This window comes from Elephantulus edwardii, unplaced genomic scaffold (genome assembly GCF_000299155.1).
Source record: "Elephantulus edwardii isolate Elephantulus edwardi_28Jun2011 unplaced genomic scaffold, EleEdw1.0 scaffold00139, whole genome shotgun sequence".
Taxonomy (NCBI): domain Eukaryota; kingdom Metazoa; phylum Chordata; class Mammalia; order Macroscelidea; family Macroscelididae; genus Elephantulus; species Elephantulus edwardii.
The window spans coordinates 935,278-958,523 of record NW_006399889.1 but is presented as its reverse complement, the minus strand read 5'-3'; the positions used below and the strand labels follow the sequence as shown (position 1 = coordinate 958,523).

The window sequence follows — 23,246 nt, the reverse complement described above, 5'->3', positions numbered from 1 at the left end:
ATTAATAGGAAATCTAGTATTTCTCTCTAAAGTGCCCTTCACTTCTTAAATTGTTCATGAACCTTATATTACTCACTCCAGAGGGGCCAACCTCCTAACAATAGTACCAGAGCACTACTTTTCCATTAACTTCTGTACACTCTACCAGAATTTCAGTTAAGTGATCACCATAACTTTTGATATATTCTTCATTAAAACAAAGCTTATTATGTCCCTATCTTGCTGCAACCTTTTTTCTAATTCTCTAGTGTCAGCATCCATTCAATCACCCAAGAGAAAAACCTTGGTGTTTTTGTTAATGGATTCTTCTTCACCACTCCCATTTTTTTCTTCCTATTCCCATCCCTAGCTCCATATCTAGTTAATTGTTGTTTTTGTTGTTAAGTGCCATCAAGTCAAACATAACTCATAGTGACCCTATGAACCAAAGATCTGAACCCTGTTCTGTCCTGCGCCATCCTCACACTTCCTGACACACAAGAGCCCATTGCAGCAGTCTCCTTGTCAATCCAGCTGGTTGAGGGTCTTCCTCTCCTTCACTGACCCTCTAGCTTTCCCAACATTATGTCCCACTCCAAGCAATAGCACCTCCTAGCAATATGTTCAAACCCTGGCTGCGCTCTCTCCAAGACATCTGTTCATTCTCTTCGCCACACAAGGGGTGTTCAGTGCTCTTCTTCCAGCACCACAGCTCAAAGGCATCACTTCTTTTTCTGTCATCCTTATTCATTGTCCAGGCTACATAGCTAGTAATCGGAAAGACTATGTTCTGAATCAGATGCACCCTAGTCCTCAAACTGACATCACTACTCCTCAGTAATTTGGAAAGGTCCCTTAATGCATATTTTTCCAATGCAGTGCATCTCTTTATTTCCTGAATGGTGATACAAAGGCTGTTAATTGTGGTTTCAAGCAAGATGACGCTATTGACAGTTTCAATCTCTTCTCCATCCATCATGACACTACCTATTGGTCCAGTGGTAAAAATCTTTGTTTTCTTGATATTGAGACACAATCCATACTGAAGGCTGCATTCCTTGATCTTCTGCAACAAGTGCTTCATGTCCTTCTCTCTTTCAGCAAGTAAAGTTGAATTCAGTTGAAATGAGGAAAATCAATAACAAACATCGTTTAACAATTGGTACATGGAATGTACATAGCTTGAGTGTTGGAAAACTGGAAATTGATAAAAATGAAATGGAAAGCATGAATATTGACAAACTATGCATTAGTGAGATGTGATGGACCAGCTATGGCCACTTTGAATCAGATAATCATATGTTATACTATGCAGGGAATGAAAAACAGAAGAAGAATGGTGTTGCATTAATAGTCAAAAGCCAATTTCGAGATCTATCCTGAAATACAATGTTGTGAGTAATAGGCTAATATCCATACACATACAACATACAAGGAAGACCCATTGGCACGACTATTATTCAAGTATATCCTCCTACATCTGGTGCCAAAGAGGAAAAAATTGAGACATTTTACCAAATTTTGCAGTCTGAAGTGGACCAAACATGCAGTCTGGATGCATTAATGATAATTGATGACTGGAATGCAAAAGTAGGAAACCATGAAGAAGGAACAGTAGTTAGAATATACGGGCTTGGTGATAGAAATGAAGCTGGAAATAGAATGATTGAATTTTGTATTTACAATGATTTATTCATTGCAGATACTCTTTGTAAAAGACATAAAAGATGACTTTACGTATGGATTTGGCCTGAAGGACTGCATAAGTATCAGATTTACTACATTTGTGGAAGAAATGTAGCTCATTATCAAGGTTATTTGATTTTTGTTGCTATTTAGTCTCCTACAACTAATAGCAACCCTGTGAACAGTGGATCTGAACCTTGCCTTACCCTGGAACATTCTCATAATCTCTGACATGCTCCAAGCCATTGTTATAGTCACCTGTAAATCCAGTTTGTTAAGGGTTATTTTTCACTGAGTCTCCATTTTTCCAAGCATGATATCTTTTTTCCTAAGGACTGTCCCCTCCTAATAACATATCTAAAAAGTATGTGAGATGAAGTTTCCTCAGCCTTGCCTCTAAGGAGTACCCTGGTTGCACTTTCTCCAGGACAGATTTCATTGTTCTGTTGGCAGTCCATATAATATTCAATCTTTTCTCCAACACAATTCCATGGTGTTTATCCTTCTTCTTTTGTCCTTATTTATTGTCCAACTTTCAGATACATAGTAAGTAATTGAAAAGACCATGGTTTGGATTAGGTGCACCTTAGTCTTTAAATTGACATCACTTCTCCCTTTACAGCTGATTTTCCCAAATCAAAATTTCTTTTGGTTTCTTGACTGCTGTTGCCAAGAATGTTGATTGTGGATACAAGCAAGATAAAATTGTTAGTAACTTCAGTCTTTTCTCCCTAATCCTTCTCTGTCCATTTTCACCCCCAGAATTCTGGTCACTACAGCATAACCTAGCATTCTTTTTTTTTTTTAAATGAATTTTTCATTTGTGTAAATTTACAAATCATATTGGTTTTCATTCAGTGATTCATACAGATTTGATTTTATAACCTTACTTACAATTGTTGTTGTTGTTTACCATCAAGTTGGAACTGACCCAAAGCTGACCATCCACGGGAAGTTTTGAATCACACAGGAGGAGATTGCCCATCCTTCTCCCAAGGAGCAGCTGGTGGATTAGAACTGCATGCCTTTGGGACTGCAGTGCAGCTTCTTAACATTAGGCCACCAGAGCTCTTAATTAAATGTAATTAATGACAAATCTTGTCATATCCTTGTTGTACACTGCCTTTCTTTTCACTCAACTAATCTATTTTATTTCCCTCTTCCCTTTCTCATCCCTATTGACCTTCCAGGATTGATGCTTATAGAGGTTCTGTGAACAACAGGTCTGGACTTTGTCCCTATCCAGTGTCATCTTTATAATCTCTTAGCGAACTCTAGCCCATTGTTATAGTCACTGTGGCTGTTCATCTTGCTGACGTCCTTCTGTCTTTCTCTGACATTCCATATTTGACAGCATGATGTTTTTTACCAAGGACTGACCCCTCCTGATAACATGATCAAAGTATGTGAGACAGAATGTCACCGTTCTTGCCTGTAAGGAACACTCTGGTTTTACTTCCTCTAAGGCAGACATGTTTATTCTTTTTTTTTTAATTTTAATTTATTTATTTTTCATTTCAGTGAACATCTACAGAGATTTTGGAATTCCATTCATTCATTGTTGCACCCTTCTCCCCGCCCTCCCCCCCATGTTTATTCTTTTGACAGTAGCGACTCGATGGCACATAACAACAGCAACAGGATATTCAGTACTTTTTGCCAACATCTTATTTCAGAAACTTGGATTCTCCTCCAGTCATCCGTATATGTAGGAAGCAAGTGAAAATACCATGGCCTGGATTAAACATATCTCAGTCTTTAACATCCTCGCTTTTTAGCCCTTTGGTGAGCTCTTATGAATAGAAACTTGATGTGTATCTTGTGTGTAAACTTTTCCTTAGCTTTTCATATTAGTGGTTTTTTTACCATGATTGTCCAAAATTTTGTGACTGACAGGCCACTAATTTATTCTAGTTTCATCCATTTTGTGCAGTGTTTCATGAATTCTTGATAATTTTTAGTGATTCATATTACTCAACTGGGCTTATTATATCACAAATTTTTCAGCCATTCGTCTGTTGATGGACATTTGGGTTGTTTACAAGTCTTTGCTATTGTAAATTATGCTAGAAGCAGCATGAGCTTAATTATGTCAGGTTGTGTTACAGCTTTATTTCTCTGGGATATATTCCTAATAGTGGGATTTCTGGATCAAATGGTATTTCTCTTCCTGCCTTTATAAGGAAATGCCAAACTATTTTCCATTGTAATTGTACTATTTTCCATTCCTATAAGCAGTGTATGATAATTCTAATCTCTCCGCACCTTTACAAGCATTTGTGTTTGCAATGTTATTGAACATTGCTGGTTTTGCTGCGGTGAGATGGTATCTCCTTGCTGATTTTATGTGCATCTCTGATAGCTAGTGTTCTTGATCATTTCTTCCTCTGTTTGTCATCTGAATGTCTTTGATAAAGTGTCTGTTCATGTCCTCTGCCCATCTTACTATTGTATTATTTGTCTTTTTCTTGTTGAGGTGTTGGAATTTTCTGTGCATCTTAGAGATGAGGCCCTTGGCAGGTATGTCATTGCCAAATGTTGTTTCAGTCTGTAGGTTCTCTCTTTACCCTTCTTGAGAAGTCTCTTTTGCTGCACATGAAGATTTAATTTTTAGGAGAACTCATTCATCTAGCTTTTATCTTTAGTAGATTGTGTGGCAGTTGTAGTTGATAAGTTTATTTATACCATAGATTAGGGCTCCTAAATTTGCCCCATTTTTTCCTTTGGTAAGTTTTATAACTAGGTTTTATGCCAAAGTCCTTGATACATCTTGAGTTATTGTATATGACGTGAGATACGGGTCTTGTTTCAGGATTTTTTTAAAGAGTTAATTCCGTTTTATCAACACCATTTGTTAAAGAGGCTATTCCTCCCTGCCTTTAATGATTTTTGTCTTTGTCAAAGATCAGTTGTATATAGGTGGTTGGATTTATTTCTAGGTTTTCAATTCTATTCCATTGGCCTGTGTGCCTATACTTGTACCACTACAAAGTTGTTTTGATTACCATGGCTTTGTGGTAGGTTTTGAAGTCACAAAGTGGGAGGTCTCTTCCTTTGTTTTCTTCTTCCTTTATAATTTTGATTTTCTGATGTCTTTCCTTTCTACGTGAAGTTGTTACTTTTTTCATCTCTTTGAAAAATGATGACAGTATCTGGATAGGGATTGCACTGTATATGTAGATTGTTTCTGGTAGGCTTAGGGAGCTCTGGGTGCCTAGTGGGTAAGGGTTTGAGCTGCCAATGTCAAGGTGGTTGTTGTTGTTATGTGCCATCAAGTCACTTGCGACTCATAGTGACCCTATGTACAACAGCTCTAAACTCTGCTCTGTCCTGTGCCAATCTCATTGCCTCCGACACACTCATCCCGATTGTCCCAGTCACCGAATCAATCCATCTCCCAGAGCTCCTTCCCCTTCTGCGTCTGCCCTCCACCCTCCCAAGCATGATGTCCCTCTCCAAGGACCGGTCTCTCCTTACAACATGACCAAAGTAAGTCAGACGAAGCCTCAGAATCCTTGCCTCCAAGAAGCAGCCCGGTTTAACCCTCTCCAGGATGAATCTATTTCTTCTCTTAGCAGTCCGTGGCATCTTCAGCACCCTTCTCCAACACCAAAGCTCAAAAGCATCAATTCTCCTTCTATCCTCCTTGGTCATTGTCCAGCTCTGTGATGCATTACAAGTGATTGCAAAGACCATGGCCTGTACCAGATGCATCTTTGTCTCCAGAGACACACCGTTGCTCTTGAGTACTTTAGAGAGATCCCTAACAGCAGACTTTCCCATGGCAATATGTCTTTTAATTTCCTGGCTGCTGGTGCCAAGAGTGTTAATTGTGGAGCCAAGCAAACTAAAGCTATGAACAATGTCAAGGTAGGCAGTTCAAATTCACCATCAGCTCTTAGAGAGAAAGATGGGCAGTCACCTCCTGTGTTTCCCAAGTAATTTATAACCTTAGAAAACCTGCAGGAGGGTGAGCTGTGAATTGGCTCCAGCTTGATGGCAATGAGGGTTTTTTTAGTTTGGTAGTATTGGCGTTTTGCAATGTTAAATCATCTGACCCACTAGTGTGGCATGTTTTCTCTTTGGATTTCTTGCAGTAGTGTTATGTAGTATTCTTTGTAGAGGTCTTCTGTTAAGTCTCTGGTTAAGTTTTCCCCTAAATACTTAATATTTTGGGTGGCTATTATAAAAGGCAAAGTTTTATTATTTTTTTAATCTTTTGGATAGCTATTATGAAAGGCATTATTTTTCTTATTTCCCTTTTAAAGTTCTCTTTGCTACTATAGAAGAATCGGACTGATTTTTTGTTTGTTGATCTTGTACTTCGCCATTTTACTGTACTGAACAATTATATCCAGTAATTTTCTTGATGAATCTCTGAAATTTTTTATGTATAGGGGATCATATCATCTTCAAATAGAGATTGTTTTACTTCCTCTTTCCCAATTTGGATGCCTTTTCTTGCTGTATTGCACTAAGACTTTCAATATAATATAGCAGTGACATTCTAAGTAGTTTTCCTTCCCCATAACAATTTCACCATAGTTTTGCCAAAATTGTTTTCGAAAACATATATTTAATTGTCTTCTATCCTCGTACTAGTAGAGGGAGTGAATTTAAAATTATCCAAAGTAATAACCATTGTCTCCAGGGTAAAATCATTCTTCCTTCAACTGGCATAGAGGCATTTAATGAGATAGTTGCGCTGTTTTAAGAACTTCAGTGCCAGAGAGAGCAGGGTGAAAGGTGATAAGGATTGCCATACTATCCACCACAAATAGCAATGAGCTTTGTTATGAGAGCTATGTCTTAGAGAACCCGAAAGAAGAAAGCCAAGTCCACTCTTCCCCGAGCCCATGGGAGTGGGAGAGTGGAAAAACTTCCATGCAGGAGGCTGCAGGGAAAACAAATTCGGGGGTGGGGGGAAGCGGAGTTACATCTGGCAAGAAAGCAGAATCATCTGCAAATGATAAGAACATTTGCTAACTACAATTTTGAGAGGTACACAGTAAGAAGGCTAATAGGGTTACTAGGCTGGGAAAGAATCATGATGTTTTTCAAAACTATAAATCAAACCTACAGAGATTTAGGTAAAAAGATGAGAAATTGAAAGGGTAGGGTACTTGCAGTTTGTACCATAAGATCTTTGTGTGTCTGAGGCTCAGGAGGTACTTGATATTGTGTTGAACAAAGAACTTCTGGTATTTTTCCACTCTATCTTTTTAGTGTATTGTTCATTTATAACTTTGGTATTACATTTCATTCCAGGATGATATCCTGGTTTTGATAAGGCATTATTTTTATTTACTTAAGAGAGGCTTGTGGAATGCCTAGTATGTCTCAACACTAGTTTCATATATATATAAGGCAAAGATATCATGACTGCTATTAGTCAACCTTCATACTATGTTGTTACTGTTATACATCATTGAGTCAGAACCAACCCATGGCTGACCCTCTGGGGTTTTCAGAGGCAGTCTATCACATAGGAGAGGAGATTGCCCATTTTTCTCCCATGGAACAGCTGGCTGGATTCAAACCATGTGCCTTTGGTTGACATTGTGGCTCCTTACCACTAGGCCACCAGAACTAGTAGTAATATATTTACATACAACCTCTTTATGTTTGTATGTTATGTTCTTTTATTCCCTCTTAGTCACCCCATCCATGAATTATCAGGTCATATGTGATAAATTCTTCACTGCAATCCAAATGAAAAGTCATGTCTGATGACCTCTGTGTTGCTTTATCAAATTATGCAAGATTATATATTATATAAGTTCTTTATATAAAGGAAAATGGCATAGTTGAGTCTTAAAATTGAATGAAGAGTGGAAAGCAGCAGGTAGTTTTTGGGAGTTTTTGCATTCTTGTTCAAGGAGTAGAATAGATTCTGGAAAGAATCTTGGGTAAAATTGTTAATTTACAGAGGAATTAGATGAAGGGGTTCATTTATTTAGTAAGATTTGTTTGTTTGTTTATCCTAAAACTCATAGAATTGAATGTAGCAAAGAAAAGGAAATACTTGGAAAGAAACCAAGAAAAGTGTCCAGAATTCCGTACAGTTTCATGTTTTTTAAGTACAACTTATTTCTCCTAATAGCTGCTTTTTCCTGGTATTTCCACATAAAGACATTTTCCATTAAGATTGAAACTCTCTAATAGAGATTAACTAATACATCAAATTTCAGTTTCTTATATACTTTCCATTTTTTTTAATCAAAGAAATTAGGCTCTACTGTCATAGATAAAATCCACTTTCCCTGAGAACATGTGACAAAGTACTACACTACTTCATGTGTGAGACCTGGTTCAAAGGTCCATTTTCTAATTAAAAAAGTAAGAAACTAAAGTTCAAGAATATTAAATGACTTATTTAATAACAAGTAGGGCATTGTTGTTGTGTGCAGTCAAGTCAGAACCAACCCATAGGTGACCTTCCAGCTGGTTTTCAGAGGCTGTTAGTTGCACAGGAGGAGATTATCCATCCTTCTCCTGTGGAGCACCTGGTGGATTCAAAACAGCATGTCTTTGGGATTGCAGTGTAGTTTCCTACCACAAGACCATCAGAGCTCCCTAGTAGGGCATTAGTACAATTAAAACTGGGTCCAGGTGTTAGGAATACCATCCTAGACCTTTCTCTTTTTCCACTGTACCCCCTGCCATCTGTCATCTCAGCTGCTCCCCATTTAATGCATTTTGTCTCTAATCAGTACTCACTACAACTCAGTTTATGTAGGTTGACTCCACCTTCTTGTCATCTCTACTTTCCATCTTCAGGTTTCATCTGATTGTCTACCACATCTGCCCCAAATGTATATAGAATCCCTTTCTTTTCTCTGCCAAAGCCTATCACGCCACATATAGAATAGAGCTCCAGGGCTCCTTTGACCCAGGTGGTGTGTCCAGGTGTGTTTTCCACAGCAGCTGCTTACATCTTTGGCTCAAACTCTTTGGTTAAGAAAATATAATTCTGTTAATTCTAGAGGCCACTCATAAATGTCCAGTTATCTTCAGAGAAAGCCAGCCTGTCTCTTCTAAGCAGCTTTTCCGAATCAGCCCTTCTCCACCTCTCGTAATCTCTCAGATCTTCTCTCAGAAAAGACTTCTGCAATTCCTGCCGTTATCTGTGGTCTGTCCTTCACGTGTGCTCACAGTCAGCCAGACTAAGAGCAATCGTGTGAAGCCGGTCAGGCCTGTCTTTGGTGTCTGTGTCCTTCGCAGCATTCTCCTCTCAGATCTCAGTTTTTGTTGTGATGGCTTGTTTTTGTCTACCTTACTTTGCATTTGAGAAATTTTTTCCCCTACACATTGTGAGGGCAGCCCACAATCAGAGTCTTTCTATGTGCTTTTTACCTCTCCTCTTTGTTTTCACCTGTAGCTTGGGATTCTGGTCACCAAGAACATATAATACATGCACAACCCAACTTAGATTTAGAGACTTGTAATTTTCATAAGCAGAAATCCTGAAACTATGAAACTATGTTCATGACAAAGAAGATTTGGTATTAGAAAGTTCCAGTATGCTGTAACTTTGTTTTTCCTAAACACAGCAATTTATTGTAGAATTCTGTCTACACAGCAGAGGTGGATCCTGTAAAAAGATAGGGGTTCTTTATCCAGTGATGTGTCAGGGTTTGTGTGGAGGAGTGAGTTGGCAGTGACTCAGGATCCAGGGAGTGTGCCTGCCTCCACCTGAACAAGCTGGTGGCAGCTTTTTCCAGGGACCTAGGAGAAAGGGCGTGGGGGTGACCACCAGACAGGGCCAGCTAAGGTTAGCTTTTAATGCATATGCTGCTACCCTCTTAAGTAGAGGATTTAGGGTAAAAACAACACAAAAATGTGCTGTCCCTTGCCGAGAACATGCTGTTAACTAGCTGGTTAAATACATGTATGTAAGGAGTCCTGTTGGCACAGTGATTAACTCAGCTGCTAACTGAAAGGTTGGTGGTTTGCAGCCACCAGCTGCTCTACAGAAGAAAGGATCAGCAATTTGCTACTATGAAGGTTATAGCTCAGAAAACCCTGTAGAACAGTTCTCATTATACTGGGTTGTTATAAGCTGGAATCTGTTTCTGGAATCTATTTGGTGATACACACCAAAATGTTGTGATGCCGAAATTAATGGCACGTTGTCTGTAGATTTCTCTTTCAGCATCCCTCTAGAAGCTCTTCCAGAAACACTCTGCTCAATAAATACCACAAAGAAATTGCAAATTTTGCTGATCATGCATCATTTATACCATTCCTGGTCATTCATTCTCCTAAGCTCTGCAATGTGTTTGATTGTTCCTATAGTCATTTGCACAGATATTTGGAGTGAAAATAACTTAGTTAGAAATTTAAATACTTCTTAAACATATGTCTATGTAAGTGCTACCTTTATGATTATTTATTAGATATTTAAGTGTTGAATTAATATTTTTATTACCACTTTAAAATTTGATACCCATTTCAAAACAATGTATGAAAGTTTCCTTATATTCAGAAGTATAATTAATGTTTATGAACTAAGTAGCCAACTTGACTATATCTATAATACATAAGTTTATGAAAATATAATTTCTGCAGAGAAATTAAATGAACTGTGTTGAGTGTATTAAAATATTATATTAAATGTAGAATATTTGTTTACAGGAGCTATATTTTTCTTACACATATTTCTTTCATTTTTTTCATTGTGATTTTAATGAAAGATTACAGAAAAGTTGGATTTTCATTCATTCGTTTTTGGACATTTCCCTGCCTTCCTCCCAGTTCACTTTAAAAAAAATAAATAATTCATTGTTGCATAGTTTCTTCCCTCCCACTCCCACCCTTCCCCCGTCCACTTGGTCATGCACCTCTTATTCTAAACTATTGTCATACAAATAATGCCTAGTCATATATTGCTTTTAAACAGTTCTTATCCTTCATCTGTTCCAATGTAGTATTTATGATTTATCTCCTCTTTTCTTCCCAACCCCCATGTGTAGTCCTATATATAACAGTGGTGTTATACAGCATTTTTCCTTTTGTGACTAAGATATTTCACTCAGTATAATATCCTCCAGGGTCCATGACATATAATATTTTATTAGTTCCTTGGTTTTCAGTGTTTTGTAGTATTTCAGTGTGTGACTATACCGTAGCTTTTCTATCCATTCACTTGTTGGTGGGCACTTGGGTTGTTCTGTCTCTTCTATTTGTGAATAATGCAGCAAAAAAGCATCAGTGTGCATATATCTGTATGGATAAAAGCACTGGATTTTTTTTTCTCTCTTATGTTCTTAGTAGAATTGCTGAGTCAAGTGGTATTTTTATTCCTAACTTTTTGAGAAAGTGTCATCCCAGCTTCCATAATGGTTAGACCATTTTATACTCCCACCAGCAATGAATAAGAGTTCCAATCTCTCCACAATCTTGCCAGCATTTGTTGTTTGCTGTTCTGTTGAACTTTGCTATTGTTACTGAGGTGAGATTGTATCTCATAGTTTTTTTATTTGAAGCTCTGAGAGTTAAGGATTTTTAATATTTCTTTATGTAATTGTTTGCCATCTGACTGTCTTCATTGGTGAGGTGTCTTCATATCCTGTGCCCATGTTGCTGTTTTTCTTGTTGAGGTGCTGGAGTATTCTGTAAGTTTTAGATAAGAGTCCCTTATCAGACATGTCATTACCAAATATTTTTCCCAGTCTGTAGCTTTCCTTTTTATCCTATTGAAGAAGAGTTTTAAGGTGTACAGGGATTTGATTCTTAGAAGGCCCAATTCATCTATTTTATTCTCTCCTGGTTGTACTTTATAGCTATTTCAGTTGACTCATTTTATCATTGGTTAAATTTTGAGTATTTCATAGAGTTGCTGTTAGTACATACACCTTGCTGTAAGACTTTTGGGAGCTCTGCTGCCCTAGTAGGTAAGGAGTTGCAGGCAGCTCCAATCTACCAGCTGCTCCTCAAGAGAATGTTGGATAATCCTCCATAAACTGTTGCCTCTGAAAACTTGCTGGAGGGTCAGCTAAGAATGAGATGGCAGTGAGTGAGTAATAACGCGTTAGAGTCCTGATGGCATGGTCCGTAGAGAGTTGCGTTGCTAACCCAAAGCCTGTGCCTCTCTGGCAGTTTGAATCCAGTAGTTAGTCTGAGAGAGAAAGATAAGCCATTTCTTCCTAGGTGATTTACAGTCTCTGAAAACCTGCTGGGGGGTCAGGTATGAGTTGGTTCTGCCACAATGGCAATGACAGCATTTATAAAACTTTTATCTTAACATCAAGGTTAGAGAGAAAAATCTTATCTCTTTTTAATCTTCATGACTATATTGGCAGGATAAGGAGATAGTGTGTTTAAGTAGTGCCTGCTAGATCTTGGCATGCTCTAATACTACTGTTTATGGAAGATCATTTATATCCATACAGTTTTATAGTTATTCTAAATAAGAATTCATTTCTCCCAGAGAAATATCTTGGTTCATGGGGTTGTTGTTTGGTTTTTGTGGGGGCTTTTTTGTGGGATGGTGGTAGAGGAGGGGCGGGCTGTGGGTGGGGAATCCTCTAAGGTGAAAACGATCTTTAAAACACAACACCAAAAAACCCAAATCAGAACAAACTGTGGTGATCTAGTGGTAAGAAACTGTGCTGCAATCCCCAAGGCACACAGTTCTAATTCACCAACTGCTCCATGGGAGAGTCTCTTGTTGTGCAGTTTACTGTCTCTGAAAACCCATTGGAGGGTTAGCCGAGTACTGTCGGGTCTGTTCAGTGGTACTCGCAACAACAAACCAAAAAGAACAGAGATTCAATGGAGTTTAGAAACAAACCATTATGTTTGGCATCTAGTTACTAAGTTGATGTTCTGGAGGGAAGTGTCGGTGGATTTGGTCTGGGCAGCTCCGGGATGCTGGATAGTCAGGATGAGAGAGGGGGCTAGGTGGAGAACAGAGAGGAAGACTGCACTTCACCCTTCCAGTACTTGGTTGGTAAGCCCCTGAATGGCTGAGGAATAGAAGCAGAGAAGTTGACAGAGACCATTTGAGCATCTCTGAGCTGAGGCACAGTTCCAGTAGTCATGGTTCTTGTTTGTGAATCAAGGTGCTGGGAGGACAAACCCTGCTTTCAGTGCAGATCATTTCATCTCTCCCTGCTCTCTGAGGCTGACCTCTCCATAGTGTCATTCTGGAATATATCTTCTGTCAGTTGTGCTGCTATTGTGCTGCAGACCACATTCTCTAAAAGCTGTGCATCCTGACAAACACTGTATACTTGTCCTCAAAACACTTGGGGAGGAGGGATGTGTATTTGCACCTGAGTATTAAAGTTGCCAGACAACTGAAGGAGTGTTAGTGCTTTGCCTTGCCTGGATTTCCTTTAGGAGTGAATGAATGGTTAAGGCATACAAGCAGAGGAGTTCTGCCTTGTAGTTCCACTTCAGTTTTCTATCTCAGTTTGCTTGCTTATGCCACCCTGACTCAGAAAATGTTTCTAAAAAGGGAATTTACAGGTCTGTCCCAGATGAAACACGTCCAGGAGACTTCTTTATCATAGAAGGGCGTAGCCAGAAAAGGAATAAAATTAAATGCAGCAGGAATATGATGGATTTTTTTTCCATAATGGCCAACTTTCCTGCTTTATTTTTTATAGGTACTTAAAATTTCTGGAAACTGTCATCTGATTCCAAAGGGGAGTTTGGAAGATTTATTTTTTGTTTAGGTTTAGTTGTTTGGGGTTTTTTTTTTGGGGGGGGGGTGGTTTTTTTGTGTGGTTTTTTTTTGCGGTAGATTATTTTTTCTTTTGCTAATTTTTAGTGTTAACTTTGACTCTGTTCTCAATAGGAGATGAAAGCATGGAAATTAAAAAGCAAATTACAGGAATGAGAAGATTACTGAACGACAGTACTGGAAGGATATATCAGCGTGTTGGCAAGGAAGGAGAAAAACTAAAAGAAGAGCCCCAAGATTTGGATTTAATCTGGCCTCAGCGTTTGAACTCTTCCACTGAAACCCCGCAGAATGTCCGCCCTTCTTCAGGTGGTACATGGAATGAGTTACCATCCCAAAGCAGGCAGTTTTCAGGACAGTATGGCACCCGTTCTAGAACTTTCCAGAGTCAACCCCACGCCACCGGAATCTCCAACGGTATGCTTGTTATCAGACATTCAAAAAGCACTTAATGGGAGTTTGTCCTGAATGTGTTTTCTTTCTTAAATACTCAGTATTTTCTTTGAGTTGAATTAAATATTGTTAAACCCTCCTTTAAACACCTGCCTTAGCCAAACTATTTTAATATACACAGAAAACATAAAGGGAAAAGTCAAAGAGAATAAAAAGTCAGACTTAAGAATCAGGAAAGATTGGAAGATCTGTATTAAAAAGGCAGAGTTTCCATGGGAAGAAATTAGCCCTTTCAAAAGTAAAGTTTTCACTTGCCAATTCACAAATGTTGTCATACAGACTGAATGTCGGGACAGAAAGATTTCCTTTTTGTAGTTAGCAGACGCTTCCTGGTCCTGTCATGTGTTATGAATATATTATCTTTCTAACTCCTTTACTTTTTATTATTATTGGAAGACGTTAAAGGGAAGACTGACAGGGTCCTGAGTACTTTTGCTTAAACCACACATCCCAGTTACTGAATCAGATGATCTTTATTTTATCATTTCCTTCATTAATGTTGACAGGTATCCCTTTTACTTTAAGTAAAAGTTCTGTAGACTTAAAAAAAATACAAATGATAGGTATTTCTTCAAAGCTTAAGGAAAATATTAATAATTTTTCTCGTTTTAAATTTCCATTAAAGACACTATTTTATTTGTGTTCTAAATTATGTATAAAAGTACAGATCTATAATTTTCACAAAGAGAACAAGGCAAAATAAGATTGTACGTAGTAGGAAGATGCATTACAGTTTCCTTAAAAAGATTTTTAAGGACTATTATTCATTTGTTGTTATTTCATGGTATCCTTTTAATAAAACTATTTTGATTTTAAAAAACACATATAAAACCCCCCACAATTTTTAGTAATCATTTCAAAAACATAAGATGCTACCCTGAGACACTGCTGATGTGACAGCAAGAGACCCCAGAGATGTATGGGTGTCTTGTCTTTCCCTCAATATTACATAAGCCAATATCAAATTCACAGACTGGCATGCATCCAAGTTGGAAGAAGATGGCTCTTTAAAGACTCCTCCATAAAAATAAAAAGTCAGTTCTCTTTAAAATTAGAAAATGATTTATAACAAGTTGAAAAGGCCTGGCTTTGTCCTCTAAAAGTGATAAAAATAGTACTTCACACAGTGACTAGGATATACTATAAGGTCCTCCTATTTTTTCTGCCATGGAAGAAATGATATGAAAAAGAAAATATCCTGATACATACCAAATAAGTTTTGGGTAAACAGCATTCAATAATAATGGTGAATTTATTTTGGAAAAATCTCATTAATGTTAATAAAAGTTATAAATTCATATTATTTTAAAATAGATCTTTTAGTATTTGTTGCTTGCTTGTTTTCAGTAGAAATACATTATATAGGACCATAATTTGAGATTTCTTTGATTGTACATTTAAATAATTTGCATTTTTAAAGTAGTAACTTCTCAGTTTGATACAGTTTTAAGTTTAAATTGGGCTGCTTTGAGCATTTAAGTCTTTTCTGGTTTTACTTTGGCAAATATTTTCATGTTATCTATAAATAATGTGTGTTATATAATTTAAATTACATTTAATGTTTAAGAACATATATAATTGGAATAAAGCCTTAGAACTTTCCTCTTTGACCTGATGAGAAGACATAAGTGGTTAGCAAGTCTCTTAAAGGGATCCATTTGGGATAATATGGAAATAAATATTAGTGCTAGGGAGAATTATTATACCATAGGAGTGATTTTTCCAAATGTTCCATTTTATTCCAAGAATCACAAAAAATGTATTTGTTTACATGGAAAGGGATGAATAGGTGTGCGTTAGTCAGGAAAAGAAATTAAATTTCAAAAATGAAAAGGAGAGTAAATGAGAATGAATAAAATAATCACTTTTACTCAGTTAGGGAAATGCCAGTACCAGCAGCTTTAAACTCATCAGGTTAAAAAGAATTCTCCCATGCCATTCCTACGCCATCCCCCAACCCAGGCACACCACACTCAGACAATATATTCAAAGTTTTGTGTTCACTGTTCTTAATTTTTGAAACAACGTGCTTACTAGTAAAGCTATTTTTTAATAATTAGGCTCTCATTTAAATCTTAACATCTACTTTTACATAGAACTTTTTTTTTGTAAAGCTGTTCTCATTCCTTGAGCAAAATGGCATGAGTATGTTTGTAATGAATTTTTATATTGTTATCTGAGGTGAACTGGCTTGGCAATAGAGAGGCCTGCTGAGACAGTGGCATTGTGTTCATATGTTCATTGCAGACTCCACCATCCCCTGAAACAGCATGCACCTTACAATGTAGAAGCTCGCATAATTAGATAAAGGCAGACCCCAAAATAATTTAAGTTTTGAAAATTATAAGGTACAATTCCATAGGCACAATTTCATAATAATTACATATGCTAAAAACACTGTCAAGGTGCCTTCCGTTTTTTGTTGTTTGCAATGTGTCATTATTTTTCTTTCACGCTTAGGAGAACTTCCAGTGGTGAATTCATCAGGTGGATCAAACTGCTGTACTTGTAACTGCCAGTCAACATTGCAGGCCATTCTCCAAGAACTGAAGACCATGAGGAAATTAATGCAAATTCAAGCAGGTACAAATCTCAGACCTTGGAACTAGTCCTTTGATTTTTAATGCATATCTGACATCTTACTCAGGATGTTTACTGTGCTTTTATCATGTAGTTCTTTCCCCGCGCCATCTTGCTGTGCTCCTCAGGTACCCATTTTCTCACAGCTCATTTTTCCTTTAAGAAATCAAGCACATTTTTTATCACTAATAATACTACATGTATTCCATATACTCATCCCATGATCGTCTAGTACTTCACAAATGCCTATTAATGAAATTTTCCAAGAATTATCTGTGAAGGTGGGTAGAGTTCATTTTCTTAATATGAATTGACAATAAGGTTCATATCAAGAAAGATAATGAAGAGGACTCAACTTTTTACTGCCTGAGGTGTTTAAGTTAGACACTATGTCTGTTTAGATACCTCCTTTTACTGTCCAAGCCAATTTGAGGGTTTGGTGTGATGGTGAGGAAGGCTACCCATTTTTAATGTATGTGGAGAAGACCCTTTGGACATGTGAATTCCACTGTTGAAAACATTCAGGAACCTAAGGAGATAAAATATGTTGGACCTTACCTCAGGCTCTGCTTTTTTCTGACATTCAGGATTTGAATCTGTACTAGTGATAGTTTATAGACACCTCATGTGTAGTTTTCTTCGTTTACATAAGTTAGTTTTTTTATCACTATCAGACAAATTGAAGAACAAAAAGGCAATCAGTTTGTAGTTTGAGATGGAATTCCCTCTTAAAACTGAGTGATTTTTTTTTTAGCTTCAAATGTCTCCTCAATAGATGGATCATATTAATATTGAACGTACAGGATTGTTGGAAATGTAAATGAACTTTATAAAGCACAATATAAACATAAGCTATTTCATTAGTGATGTTATACAGACCACCTTGCGCTGCATGGGAATCAGGAGATCTGAGGTTTTCATTATAGTAGATGTAATTTCTAGAATTCATGATTGGGAGGAAAAAAATAACCTGTATATATTTTTGTTTGGGTTGTGTTTTTTTTTAAGTGTTGGGTTTTGTTTTGTTTTTTTTAACCACAAATAAGGAGCCTTTCCTCTAGGGAAAATTTTTATTTGCCCTTAGGCTAAAGCAAGGCAACAGACAACACAGTCATATACATTCCATTTCATTATTACCGTATTCAGGTAGATCGTTGTTCTTGGTGACATTTAGTGAATTCTTATAAAGTTTTAATATTCAGTTACGTGATTGTGATATAAAAAGCTTAAAACATATCAGTCACCCAAGGTCTCATTAAAGTAAATCAAGCAAAGAGCTTTCTGAAAAGCAACGTATTTTTAAGTCCTGAGTTTGGTTTTATCCGAAGGAAAAAGAAGCATTTGCTCAGGTCATTAGGCATTTGACTCCCCTTGTTCGATCACAAAAATCTGAGTTCTTATTAACATGGCAAAGGTTAACATTTCCTAAATAAGGCGCTCAGAGAGAAAGGTTACTTTATTATATACGGATTCTTTTCTCAGAGGAAGAATTTGTTAGCACTTAAGAAAATATGTACATGAAATTGTAATGATTTGTTTTGTTGTTTAAGCTCCTTACTACTGAAATGGCAAACTACAAATTGCAGCCCGTTAAATCCTTGACTGAAACCTTTTTAGAATCTATTAAGTAAATGCCACTTTGTCACCATGTTTTCTTTTCAGAACCTCTGCAGATTAGGGCAGTAAACTGTTCCAAAGCTGCAGGATAGTTTAAAGGATAAAACTGCACAAATGACTCTTCTTTAATTTTCTTAAACATATATGTTGGTATTGTGTGGGTAGATTTACTTAAGTTTTATTGCCTATAAGACTTAGAAAGTTTCACCTTTACTTTAGGGAGAAGACAAGGAATAAGAACAAGTGATAAGATCTGAATACAGAAGACAGGACTGTGTCTAGACTTGAAGAAGACCAGAAATTCAGATAGTCCCTCTGTTTTTTAGTAATTTTCACTTTTAATTTAGAATAGTGAGGCTTAGGGAGGCTTGTGCCCTAACAGTATCTTGATAATTACTCCAGTTATTGTTTTGACTTTGGGAGTGTAGACCTACCCTTGAGTGAAAAATTCAAATAAAAGAAAGTTTGAAACTCTGGTTGCATTTTAAACTACTTCAGGAGCTTTCAAAAAACACTGGTGCCCAGGCCCCACCCCTGGAAATTCCGATTCAATTAGTCTGGGTGGGGCTGAGGCATTGGAATTTTTTTAAAGCTCCAGAGTGATTCTGATAAGCAGCCAAGGTTGAGAACCACTAAACTAGCCTACTATGTGGATAGCTTTAGACTTTCAGTGTTCACTTAAGGTACAAAAAGCAAGTATAAATATTCTTTATATTTTTAAATTGATAGGACACATAAATAAGAGGGAGTGACCCATATTTACATGTATTTTAAAGTGTTCCATGTTTATTTGGCTTACTTAATTTCTTTAAAAGCAAGCATATCTTGTAGCTAGCCGTATCTTGTAAGTCATATTAGTATATGGCACTATATAATAAGGCCTTATTTTCTATTAAATTTTTCATGGCAGTATGTTTAAATGTTAAACAAACATTACTTTTCAAAGACAGTATAAAAACTAGAATTACAGTCCTTGATGTCTAAACATATATATTTAATGTTCTGGTGGTGGTCCTAACGGGCAAAGGAGTTGCACTACCAGCCCAAAGGCAGATGTTTCTAATCCACCAGTGGCTTCTTGGGAGAAAAATGGGCAATCTCCTCCTATACAATTTATATCCTCTGAAAATGTATCTTTTGGGTCAACGATGAGTATGTTACAAGTCAGCAGCAATGTGAAAGAGAGATACTTAATATTAGCCTTTGTACAGTTCTTTACACCTTTGGAACTCAGACTGTTTCTGGATTTTCACTGATTTGCTTGACAGGTACGGAACCATATTATTTCTATTTTTCAGCCACACAAACTCAAGTACAGAGAAATGGCCTAGCCTGAAACTGAATAGTACAGTACTATGGATATTGTTGATCTGGGGGAAATAACTTTTTTGGTGGTGAACTAGTTATTTGGCCTTGAAAACAGAGCAAGAGGCTTTATCTACATACTTATCTGGTACCTAATACAGAATCATCCCAAACTATTTCTTTTGATCAGCCTTTCTCAAATATCATCATTACTCAGTTTTTGTCAGTTTGGGTACCTGCAAGTCATTAGTTTAACCCTAATTGACAGTTGAAATATTTTTAGAAATTGGCTTGATAGAGAGGGTAGAAACCTACCCTTAAATTTAAAACTCTTAAAGAGTTCTCATTTATAATATGTCATAGAATTTCTAAAATAATACTGCAGTATTTTCTCAAGAGCTTTTCCTTCCATCTAATTCAACAGCTATTGTAATTACTCACCAGTGTCTAAAGCAAAGTTTTTTCTTGGGTCTTGTTTTGCCTTTAAAACTTAAAATGCTCCAAAGTCAACAATTGGGAGACTGTCCAGTAGGAGATTCATGAGTCAACCTCATTCAAGTTTCAGTTTATCAAGCCTGTAGTAGGTAGATGGGGAATAAGTTTTCCAAAGTTAGACACAAGTACCTGTACCATATTTTTGTTTATTGTTCACAGTTGGAACTCAAAACAGACAACAGGCCCCAATTTCCCTTATATGCTCCCAGCGAACTGCTGTCTCACGCAAGAGAAATAAAAAGAAAAAAGTTCCCCCAAAGACTGTTGAACCTCTTACTGTGAAACAGAATCCCAGTGTGTTAGAAAATGAAAAGAAGACAACAGTGGCCTCTGAGCAGTCTGATCTCCAAGCAGCCGAGCACATCTCCACTGAGGAGAACCACGTTTTAGGATTTGGCATTGTTCTTGACTCGCCTGCCTCAGATGTAAGTTGATATTTTATGGCTGCAGAAACTAATGTGATGTAACTTCCAGGGATTTGATAATATTAAGAAATGTTCCCCTTCACTAGTTTTGCCCAAGGAAAGTAGAGATTCTTTCAGAATACATGTGGGAGAGAGAAAAGGAAGCCGACTAATTCCCTTGCCTAGAATTTCCTTTTCCTAAAAATGTTATGCCTTACTTGTTTAAACATGTTTTCATTCTTTATTTCTGAAAAGAGTGACAGAGTAAATAGTCTTCTCACTAATTTTTTGAACATTTTAAATTTTGAAGTGACAGTTTTCAATTTCCTCAGTGTAGAGAACTAAATGAATATAATTAAATCCTTTGTAGATGAGCATAAATGAGCAGAATCATACAGATAAGGTCATACCTCTCTAGAAATACAAACTAATAATAAAAAAAGGAGCAGTAGTGCTAATTCTATTTTATAGATGCAAGCTACACTGCTAATTAGGTTGCAGTGCCATGCCACTTACTCTGAGTAATGATAGGTTAACGCTCTGCAAAGGATTTTCTATTTTAATATCATAGCTGGTGTCATTACAGTCAAAGATGTTGGATGATGTGGAGATACCTCTTTGACTTGTTATTTTATATTCATATGACCATAAACTAATTTCTTTAATGATGTGTTGCATTTGCAATCACATACAATTCCCAGTATTTTTATCTGAGTACATTTATGTTGTTAGCCCCAACTAGTTGGGGAAGTTCTTAAAATAAACAAGAATGAGTGATCTATTATTACCAGCTTGCATAGGATGAGAACCCTGCTGAGAACTCCCACAGGGGTATATATGATGAGAGTCTGGGCCTACCTTTTACACTTTAAATAAGGAATAAATTGCTATTGTTTTTTTAAAGTACTCCTTTTAAGTTATAGAAAGATAGCTTGCCAGCATATGTCCACATTGGGTCTTTAATGGAACAAAAAAAATTATCTCGTGACTCTTCTAGATGAGACAATGAATTTGAACTTTTAACCAACCTTGGTCTTAAAGGAATATTTTTATCTATGTATGCATGCTGCTATTGTTTAAAAGTTCTAGACTAAAAAAATTTATTTGGAAAAAATCATTAATGATAATTCTCTGTCATTGGCTAATCAGCTTGCTTGATTATATTGTTACTCTAACTAAAGTTCTGATTTCAAACCAATTTAGATCACATGCTTGGAAGGAACACCACACAATGTCAGTCCTCAGCAGTTTTCACGATATTTTCATGCTTTCCTTGAATTTTCTCAGCATTTTTTCCCTGATAGGTTTTAATGTCTCAGGAGCGGTAATTTGAATTGCATAAATAATTGCCCAAATGGACTGATGTACTAGTAATGACTGAACTGTCTCCTTTTTTTTATTTTTAAGGTCCAAATGCACATAGGTGAGGAAGATCTGAAAAAGGCCTGTGCACAATAGGAAAATATTTGGGATAAAATAGAATTTTATTATCTTTACCAGTATCAGTGTTATAATTTTATTTTTATACCATATAGAATTCACTTTTTATTCAGGATTATTTTTTGCTAACAAAAGCTATAAAATTTGATACAGCACATTCAGAATTGATCATGAAATTTCAGTCAGATAATCTCTAATTAAACAACGGGATATTTTTGAAGAATAGGATAGTTCTAAAGAATAGTGGGGGGAAAGTAGATATTATCTTTACATTATTCCCCTAATAACACTAATTGATATATCTGTTCAACAAAAATGGTAACAACTTCTCGAGAGCTTTCTTTTGAGTGTCATCACTGGATGAGGGAATGCTATTTGAATCCTGCCCCTGGCATTGATGTGACTGGTTTATGCAGTCCTTTACTTTGGGTGTGAGATGAGTCCACCAAAGGGGCAGACTAGCAGTGCTAAGAAACCCAAATTTAGGTGCTTTTCCAGTCTTTTGTTATTTCTTTCACCATTAGCCTTTTAAAATTTAGTGACAGTCTAGAAGATAAAGCAGAAAATTAATTATACATGATTATTCTAGAAAACAAATTTAAGAAAGATAAAATCCATTTATTTCAAGTTAATACCATCTCATGGATACCCTACAGATAGAGTGGAATTACTCTATAGGGTTTCCCAGGCTGTAATCTTCACAGCAGCAGACTTCCAGCTCTTTCTCCTAAGGAGAAGCTACCAGATTTGAACCAGTGAGCTTTCTGGTTAGCAACCCAGGGGTTAACCATTGTATCTTCAGAGTTGTGACTTTGAGTATGGGTCCTGAAAGTAATCCAGCCTTGGAAAGACTAGGTCCAGGGTATAGGTTTGGGGAAAAGTAGTTGTCTGTCAAGGATTGGTAATAGATACAGATGTAAACATAGGATGGTTATGGGGTATAGAGTAAAATGAGGTGTTGTATAGAGTGTAATGAGTATATAATGAGAATAGAGTAAAATGAGGTGGATTACCAGATGATAGCAGTTTCTTTAATTAAGAAGTAAAATCAGAAGCAAGTTCTAGATGAGAAATAAAAGTGAGTTTAATACTTCAGAAAGTTCCTTGGGTATTTGGAGCACAAGATCAGAACTAGGAACAACAGGAAGATGACATATAAAACCTATTTTATTGTTTATTAAGTATGAACATAAACATGCAATGAATTTCTTTCTACACTGTGACTTGTAGTGTCACAAAAATTTGCATGTCTATGCACAGACATAAAAAATGTAAAGGCCCATGTGGAGCTCTAGATCACCACAGGAGAACCACCCATCTTCTGATTACTAACGATTATCCCTACTCAGCTGAAAAAAAAAATTAAAACTAATCAAAACAAATTGCAATGTCAACACAAATTCAGTGTTTTGAGCATTAATATACAGACAAATTCTAGGGTAGTCTCTGGCAAATAAAAAGTAATAAATGCTACTTCTTTAGACTACAGGCCACAAAACATACTTGCATTAAGCACAATATATAAAATAAAATATATGAAACTTCAAATCTAGAGCTTGGCTTTAATTAGAACTCTCTCCTTTCTATTTGACCCC

At 36.6% G+C, this 23,246-nt stretch overlaps 1 protein-coding gene across 1 annotated transcript in view; it reads left to right on the top strand.

The window, feature by feature from the left end:
* Positions 1 to 23,246, top strand: part of BEND7 (BEN domain containing 7) — a 132,514-nt gene that overhangs the window by 30,925 nt on the left and 78,343 nt on the right. The window contains exons 3-5 of the mRNA XM_006894317.1: positions 13,472 to 13,774; positions 16,271 to 16,393; positions 19,967 to 20,232. Coding sequence (XP_006894379.1) covers positions 13,472 to 13,774; positions 16,271 to 16,393; positions 19,967 to 20,232 — 692 coding nt within the window. The remainder of the gene's footprint in view (positions 1 to 13,471; positions 13,775 to 16,270; positions 16,394 to 19,966; positions 20,233 to 23,246) is intronic.